The sequence below is a fragment of the Sciurus vulgaris genome (assembly GCF_902686455.1).
Source record: "Sciurus vulgaris genome assembly, chromosome: 7".
Classification (NCBI taxonomy): Eukaryota; Metazoa; Chordata; class Mammalia; order Rodentia; family Sciuridae; genus Sciurus; species Sciurus vulgaris.
Genome location: NC_136467.1, coordinates 15,516,939 through 15,525,978, shown reverse-complemented (window position 1 = coordinate 15,525,978; position 9,040 = coordinate 15,516,939). Strand labels below are relative to the sequence as shown.

General features: G+C 48.1%; 1 protein-coding gene across 2 annotated transcripts in view; it reads left to right on the top strand.

Moving 5' to 3' along the window:
- Positions 1 to 2,804: 2,804 nt before the first annotated feature.
- Positions 2,805 to 9,040, top strand: part of LOC306665272 (A-kinase anchor protein 12-like) — a 47,281-nt gene continuing 41,045 nt past the window's right edge. The window contains exons 1-2 of one of the 2 annotated variants that reach the window (XR_013764957.1): positions 2,805 to 2,902; positions 3,248 to 3,583. Coding sequence is in view for 1 of the 2 variants with exons in the window: in XM_079146645.1 (XP_079002771.1) it covers positions 3,422 to 3,583 (162 nt within the window). In the remaining variant the exon portion in view is untranslated. Of the gene's footprint in view, positions 3,584 to 9,040 lie in introns of both variants that reach the window. The other variant, XM_079146645.1, reaches the window with a different exon arrangement.

The window sequence follows — 9,040 nt, the reverse complement described above, 5'->3', positions numbered from 1 at the left end:
GAGTCCAGCCGATTCTGTAACATTCTGAAGGTCCAAGCAGCATATCCAAAAGGTTGGGATATCTCATTTCTAAGAATAATGAACAACATAATCTCAAGAAAGAGTAACTCCTGGGGTTGAGTGTAGCTCTGTGGGAGAGGGTTGGCCTAACGATGCTTGAGGCCCTGGATTTGATCGCCTGGCACTGCAAAACTAAGAAAGAAAAGAAGAAAAAAGTGGGGAGAGGAGAGTAACTCTCTTGTTTGTAAGTAAGAGGGAAAGGATTCCTTGGTTAGTCCAGAAAACGTAGTTATGTTTATGCTGTGTGAATATACAAGGAGCCCGTTGGTCTTAATATTCTCTTATCCCTGAGTCGCTCAGGCAGAATACAGAATACCAAACATGCACATCTCTTAAAGACCTTTTTTTTTTTTTTTCTTTTCAATGTGCTTGGGCTTGAGCTCGTGGTATCAAGCAAGATAGGCAAGTACTCTGCCATTGAGTTCCATTTCCATCCCCTTAAAAATACACTTTTCTTTTAAAAATGATAATATGAACATTTTTCATTGTCTGGAAAACAGATAAAGCAAGCAGCTGCCAATCTAAGCAGATGCGGAAGATGTCTTCCTCAGCATGCAGATTGTATACTGGAAATCTTTTGGCCTAGCCAGGCGCCATGATGTCACCTGTAATCTCGGCAGTTTGGGAGGCTGAGGCAGGAGGATCACAAGTTTGAGGCCAGCCTGGGCAATTTAGTGAGGCCGTAAGCAACTTAGTGAGGTTCTGTCTCAAAATAAAACATAAAAAGGGCTGGGAACATAGTTCAGTTGGTAAAGTGACCTGGGGTTCACTCCCCAGTACCAGAAAAACAAAACAAAACAAAAAAAACCTGTGACCTTGTAATCCTTTCTGAATATTTAAAGGCTAATGAATATGAAAAGCTTTGTCAAGAATTTTCCAAGAATCAAATAAATATAATCTCACAGAATGGGAAAGTTTTGATAATATTTGTACTATCTACTGATACATTTTCAAATATGCTGACTTTAGTTGTTCTCAGACAGGCTTTTCTTTTTCTTTGGTGCGAGGGATGGAACCTGGTATCTCCCACATACGCATGTGCTCTGCTGCTCAGCTACACCCCCAGCGCTCAGACAGGCTTTAACAGTATGTTAAAGCTCTTATCATCCTAAGCAAGGTCCAAATGTCACTTGCCAGCCACGTTCCCGAGAAGAGGCTTCAAATGCAAGGGGGGTGAGTGTTGTGCTGTGATCAAGTGTGGACTTTGAAGTCGCATGCCAGTTGAACTCATTGCTCTTCTATCTACAGCTCTGATCCCTCGGGCACGTCATTTAATTTCTCTGTCTACTCCCTTCCCCTGCCCCATTGGCAAAAGGAGAACGAAAGCATCCACATCATGGAGTTACTGTAAGGATTATATGTGATTACATAGGCAAAGTGCTTTGTGCCTGGTACAGAATGAGAACTCTAGTGTTTCCTACGTGGTCAAAATTTCAGTTCAGGTGGGTGCTTTTAAGTTCCCAAGACCGGGCATCTTGCATCTGTTTCTAAAGAGATAAATTCCAGAAAAATTGGCCTTTGTGCACATCTTCAAATAAACAGGCTAACTCCTGGTGTCAATCTACTACTCCCAATTAATTAGGCACAAAGTATCCTACTCACGAACTACTGTTTACATCAAGTCAGTACCAACTTATACTAAATCAGGGGGTGGGAAATTTATTTATCGGCATCCAGTGCTAATGTTCTTAAAAGTTTTTTCTTTTTTTCTTTTTTTTTTTTTGTGGTACTGGGGATTGAACCCAGGGGTGCCCTATCACAGAGTTATATCCAAGCCTTTCATAATTTTTATCTTAGAACAAGGTCTTGCTAAATTGCTGCGGCCTTGAACCTGCATCCTTCTGCCTCAGCCTCCAGAGCCTCAGTTATGTACCACTGTGCCAGGCAAGATTCTTCTCTTTTCATTTCTCTTCTTTTTTGGTGCTGAGGATCTAACCCTAGGCTTCCTACATGAGAGGCTGATGTACACTTTACCACTAAGCCCAAGCTTCTTCATTTGATGGAGGGCACAACTATTTGTGAGAATTGAGGAACTTAGTGACAACTGGGGTCATTTTGGCTTTCAGCCCCAGCACCTTCATGCTTATGTGCCAAATAATCCAGCTAAAAATGTACTGCAGTTCAAGTATTTATTGACTGCCTGCTGTGTTCACATAATAAATATTGTATTTAAGGGGAGAAAGGAAAAAATGCATACTGCTCAGGCTGGTAGGGTTTCTCTTCTTTTTTTAGTTGGTACTGGGAGCTGAACCTGGCCTTGTCCTACCACTTAACCATGAGCTACATCTCCAGGCCTTTTCGATTTCTTTATTTTGAGACAGGGTCTTGCCTGATTGCTCAGGCTGGTCTCCAACTTGTGATCTCCCGTCTCAGCCTCCTCAGTTGCTGGGATGACAGGCTCCATTCTTCATATTTCGAGAACATTGATGGCCAAGGAAGCGACTTAGGCCATCATGTTTCAGCATCACAGGAGACAAGTGGCCTCTAGCATCAGGCCGTCAAAAGAGGACAGGCACGTTTCCAGTAACAGGCTCATTTCCCCCCATGTTCCCTGAGGAAGGAGGGCAGCGGGTGCTGCTGACGGCATCAGTTGACATCACCGGCTGGGGATGATGGGGCAGCGAGGGGCCTCTTGGCCAACCTCATCCATGGCCTGACTGCGTTAACCTCTCAGTTCTCAGCTCCTGCCACGTGAGCTGCCCTAATATGGTTAGGCTCCGGAGGGGAGCAGGAGCGTTTGCCTTTATCCTGCTAATGGGGAGGAGGCAGGAACAAATGTTTAGAATCAAACACGAGCTGAAGGAAAGCAAAGGAGGATCTGGCGCCGTGGGCGAGTGGCAAGGCACGACTGCAGAGGCTCCTGCTCTGGGTTATCAATCACTGAATAAAACCCAGTTACCTCCATGCCCCCGGGAAGCTTTCGGCTCCCCCTTTCTTGCTGTCGCCTCACCTTCTGCAGCCTGGGTCGTCCCCGCAGCTCTCTGCCCCTGTTAGGAAGGGGAGGCTCCCTGGGGGCCGTGCTGGCCGCGAGCCTGGCCCTGGGTGGCGTCTGGCCGCGCCTCTGGTCCTAGCAGCCCGCGGGGAGATGCTGCAAGGCGTGTCTGGGGCTGCGCTCATGTGATGAAGCGAGGGAAAAACAAGGCGGGGGGAGGAGGCGAAGAGGTGGCTTTTTTTTTTTTCTTTTAAGGAGTTTGCCGGGAGCGCGGCTCCTTCATTCTCAGTCGGGGCGCGTCCGCAGCAGGACCGCGGAGGGGAAGGCGCTCTCGGGACCCGGCGGGCGCACGTCTTCTCGGGCTGCCCGCCGCCCTGCGCTTTCGGGAAGGCGTTACCCGGCGGCCGGGCGCGGGAGAGCCGCGGAGCCATGGGTGCCGGCAGCTCCACGGAGCAGCGGAGCCCCGAGCAGCCGCAGGAGGGGAGCGACACGCCGGCCGAGCCCGAGCCCAGCAGCGGCGGCCCCGCGGCGGAGGCGGCTCCGGAGCCCTCGGAGGACCGCACCATCGTCGCCACGGAGCCCGCCACCAAGGTACGGGCGCGCGGGGCCACCTGCCCCGGGGAGGCGCGGACGCAGGGGTCCCTCGTTCCCGCCGGGGAGAACTTCGGTCGGTGCAGCCCCTCTGCTACTCAGCAGCGCGAAGCCCTCTTGCTGGGCTTCCCGGGGTCTCCGCGCCGGGGCGGGGCCAGGGCAGCAGCAGCGCGGCGGGACTGGCATCTTTGTCGTGGGTCCCTCGGGGAGGCGACTGCGCCATCCGCAGTAATAAAATCCGCCCCCCGCCCGCCGCTCCCGAGCCTTTCTCCGCTCTTCCGATGGGAGCCGTTCCGCCGAGCTTGATGGGCTGCGGGGCAGCGGTGGAGACCCGGCCGCCGCCGGGCACCGGGAGCTCCCGGCGGAGGTCAGCGGTGGGGCCGGGTCGGCGCGGGAGCCCAGCGCGCCGCCATCCTCGGGTTTCCGCCGGCGCAGCCCTTGACACCGGCTGCGCCGGAGCCCCAGGGTTTGGTACCCAGCGCTCCTGCGGCAGCGGCGGGAGCAGATGTCGCTTCCTGATGCAGAGCCTAGGGTGCAGCTGCCTCGGAGCCGAGCCGGAGAAAACCTGGGCAGATGCAGCCTTTCTGAAAGGGATGACAGGTTTCGCAAGCCAGCCGGCGCCCTGTCCTCGCTTTCGCTCGGTTCACTGCCTGGGGGACCCAGCTGGGCAGAACTGAAGGAGTAGTTTGAAGTTCGCCAAGGATGCGGTCTAAGGCAAAGGAGCAGACCCTGACTCTTTGCTCTGAAGGCAGTGCTAGATACTCCTGGAAATACTGCATTTTGTGGCCTTCAGGATTCGCGGCTGGAATATTTCATCTGGGCCAGCACAGCCGCCCAGATTGTGCCTCGTTCTGGTCGTTGCATTTGAGCCCTGTTTTCTAGACTATATGTGTTCTTTAGCAAACCCAACCCGTTTTGTGATATCCTTGTGGAAAGATGCGGATAACCATACTTCATGCTATTAAAAACAACCCATGTGTTGGGTTTGAGGACAGAGTAATGAGGACCTTTAAGAGTGATGGCTGGGGTACTGGGTGTAGCTCAGTTGTAGGAAGCTAGCCCAGCATGCACAAGACCGGGTGCGTGGGATTCTCAATTACCATCTCCCCGCAAAAAATAAGATGAGAAAAAACCCTGATATCTAGGTAGATTTCACAGAACTATGACCTCATTACCTGACCTAGTCTGGGCTGAGAGACTGACCTTTTTAATCCTGAGACTGGGGGTTGCTAGATTGCCCAACTGGTCTCGAACTTGTGATTCCCTGTGCTTCAGCCTCCCCATCCTGCTGATTACAGGCCTCACCACACCTAGAAAGAAAGACTGCTCTTAGTAATAGAAAAACAACAGCCTTTAAAATTTTTTTTTTTGGTACTGGATTCAATCCAGGGTGCTTTACCACTGAGCTATATCCCCAGACATTTTTATTTTTTGAGACAAGGGCTTTCTAAATTGCTAAGGCTGGCCCGGAACTTGGATCCTCCTGCCTTAGGCTCCGGAGTTGCTGGGATTATAAGGTGTGCACCACCACACCCAGCTTTATTTACATCCAGTCTTCATCTCATACCTACTTATAAAATCTGTGGTCCTAGAAACCTCTGATTCATAGATTTTCTAATAGGTGCTTATGCTCTGGCCCAAGGAATTATCCTTTTGAGGTCTAAGTCACATTTTAATACCTGTCCCTCATGTTTTGATGCCAATTACTGCCAAAATGACTTCAGTTTAGAGTCTGCCATGCAGGTGATTTTGAAGTATAATAGCCAAAAACTTGGAATCAGGGAACATTTTTTCCTTTGATGTTTGTATTCCTCAGGTCTTATTAACTGTTTGCATCGAAACATGGAAACTTTTCCCTATAAGCTTGTGTTTATTTTTATTTATTTATTTTCGAGGCATTGGAAATTGAACGCAGGGGTGCTCTGTCACTGAGCTACATCTTCAGTTCATTTTTATTTTGAAACAGGGCCTCAGTAAATTGCTAAGACTGGCCTCAAATTTGCAGTCCTCCTGCCTCAGCCTCCTGGGTTGCTGGAATTACAGGCCTGTGCTGCAATACCCAGCTCATATTTGCTTACTTTAAAATATTCTTTCCATTCTCCTTTTCTTCATTTTTCCATAACCTTATTGTTCTCTGCTGTAGTCAACCACCATCTTGAAACATCCAAGCAATCTCCTTTAAAAGATTACTTAAATGACATCCACGGTAACATTGAATTTGTTGGCATGCTTCCCAGTTATCAATTTGGAGGCAAATCGATACACTTACATGTATCCTTAGAGTATATATATGCAGTTTTTCATTTCAACTAGCAGAATTTATTACTCAGGTTTTAAAGACCTAAGTCTTTTCAAAAGGACTCCAGAATTAAGAATGACTCAGCACACATACTCTTGTCCCCACCCCACCTGCAGCCTCCTATTCTTGACCTCTGAGTGGTCTCTGCCACTCTGGGCTCCCAAGGCACCTTGGACCCTCCTTCCCAACAGTTCCACAGTTGTGGGTTTAGTGACTGTAACTCAAAGGAGTCCTGGCTGTTCTGAGCGGCAGGAACACAGTGGGGTTTGCTCACATGGCTACGTTTGTGGCTCGCTGCCTGGCAGGTAGGAAGCCTTCAGCATGTGTGGAATGGAGGGGTGACGTTGGCCCTCCGGTTTTGCAGGAGACCATCTGGTGGGGAAGACCTTGGCCTAGCCACTTTTTCTATAATTTACCCTTTGACCATCTCATTGTCATTATGGGTCTTATCTTGGTGACTATGTCAGGCATATCTGTTCAAGTGAATAATTTTGGCAAAAAGCTCAGCTTTGGATACTCTGCTTTCTGTTTTCTGGCTCGTTAGTGTGCAGTTTGGAAGGACTTTAATCTCATATTGGCAAATTTATATTAAAAATGGCTCAGGTCAGACCATAGCCCCTGAGTTACAGATCGCACCTTGAACTTGCTTGATGGGTCTATGGACATTTGGGGGAGGTTTAGTCTATAGCACATTGTTTTTCTTTCTTGGATAGACTGCTGATCATTAATTAAAGGTTTTTAGCAGATTTTTATTCTATCTAATACGTTGTTATATGTTCTCTGTTTGACAAATATAATTTACTTTCCTTTTTCTCTGCTAATTTTACTTATTATTTATTTATTTATTTATTTATTTATTTATCTGGGTGCTGGACATGTAACCCAGGTTCTCTGCCATGATGCTGAGCACACTCTCTACCACTGAGTCACACTTCCAGACCCTTTTCTGCTAATTTTAGTTGCCAGTTACTAAGTGCATGCCCTTATTTCAAAAGATATTATGTTAGCTGAATTCTCCTGATATTGGTCAAATGGAGAGGTAGGCTTTTCATCCTTCAAACTTAACATTTAAATGCACCGCAGAAGTCTTTATCTGCGGTGCATTTTAATAAAATGAAAGGAGTCTTCTAATCTTTTACCAACTTCGTATGTAAATTCTGGGGGAAAATGACTGGACCAGTTTTTTGCCAGGTTTAATTTTGATGGACTCAACCGTTTTAACGACTGTTGGGGACCAGAAAAAACAGTCCCACTGCATGCTTCTTTTGTCTGTTTTTATTTATTTGTTTGTGTGTTTCTGTGATACTGGGGATTGATCCCAGGACAGCTCAGCCACTGGGCTGCTTTCCCTGCCCTTCTTATTTAATTTTCAGAGAGGGTCTCTCTAAATTGCTGAGGCTGGACTCAAGCTTGCAATCCTCCTTCCTTAGCCTCTTCAGTCCCTGGACTTACAGGTGTGCCACTGGGTCCATCTAGACAAACAGAAAAATCCATTGTCTGATTTAGATCAAAGGATGTGTCTGCATTAAAACAGACAATCAGGCCACCACAGTCCTTCAGTGTGCCCCCCCCCCCCCCCCCCCCCCCCCCCGTGTGCCTCAACCTCTGCTAGTGTGGCCCTGTGTTTACAAAGAGGGAGTGGAGGGAGTGGAGGGTGAGACTCGCCTTAATGTGACCAAGTCACCAGTTTTACATGACCATCACTAGAATGTAAGGAATTTTTGTGTACGAGGTGACCTGTCCATCATCGGGTTTTCCCCGGAGTAAAAGCATACTGCCTTCTGATTAGAACAGAGACCACAGTTGGAGATGTGGGTGTGAAGATGGTCGTTTAGTAGTGTCAAGACAGAATCACAAGCAGAGTGTGGTGGTGCACAATGGTGCACTCTCGTCATCCCAGAGACTCTGGAGGCTGAGGCAGGAAGATTGCAAGTTTGAGACCAGTCTGGGCAATTTAGCAAGACTTTTGTCTCAGAAAGAAGAAAAAGGCGGGAGAGGGTGTCAGCTGAGGCTGTAGTTCAGTGGCAGAGCGCCTCTGGGTTCAGTTCCCAGAACCTCAAAAAACAATTACAAATTTAATTGAAGTTTTTTGTTTTTTTCCCGGTGTTGCGGCAGCTGGTTTGCAGGGGGTTAAACCCAGGGATGGTTTAATCACTGAGCCACATCTCCAACCCTTTTTGTTTTTTATTTTGAGACAGAGTCTCACTAAGTTGCTTAGGGCCTCACGAAATTCCTGAGGCTGGCTTTAGCTTGTGATCCTCCTTCCTTAGCCTCCTGGAGCTGCTGGGATTACAGGTGGGTACCTTAAAGATCTTTCTGTTTGTGGTACTGGGGATCGAACCCAGGGTCTACTACCTAGCCCAGGGCCTAGCTCAACTACTGGCTATATCCAGTCTAGTTTAAGATCGTAATTGGCTTTTTCTTTCTCTGATGGCTCTCACTGTGTTTCTCAAGCTCGTCTTGGCTCAAGCCATCCTCCTGCCTCACGGCCCCAGTGGCTGGAACTCCAGGTGCACCTCCCTGCACCCAGCTTTAGCGGCATTCATCTGTGACTCCAGAACATCTTCTCTAAGACAGAATGAGTGTTCTAGTAGCTCAGCTGAGGAGGTTGGCTTCACATACAGAAAAGGGCTCAGGGAACCAGAGATGACAGAAAGGACTGGTTGATTTCAGTTACTCTTTTGTGAAGGTGAATGCAGAGGGACTGATTTATGTCCACCCAGACTTCCCTGTTTGTGGATTTAGCTGTTGTCATATTTCTGGGAAGGTCAGAGAAACAGCTTAGTTTCATCTTGGCTGCCCGGAACTTAGCAAGAATGTCTCCATTTTGGTTTGGTCCCTTGGGCTCAGGGTAAGGAGCTCAACAACCTCCTCCTATACCTAGTAACAGGTAGGGATCCTGAGGGGGTTACAGGACCCGCTCTCCAGTCCACTGCAGCTTTTCAGCTGGTAGATGTGTGAGAAGGTCACAGTTTCCACTTGAAATAATTCCCTCCAGTGTGCACCCATTTGGCATCAGGATTTTTTTTTTCTCCTTTTCTTTCTTTCTTTCTTAATTTATTTTATCTTTTTTTTTTTTTTTTTTTTTGCTGTATTGGGGTTTGAACTCTGGGCCTCACTACATGCTAGGCAAACACGCTACCCACTGTCCTACACCC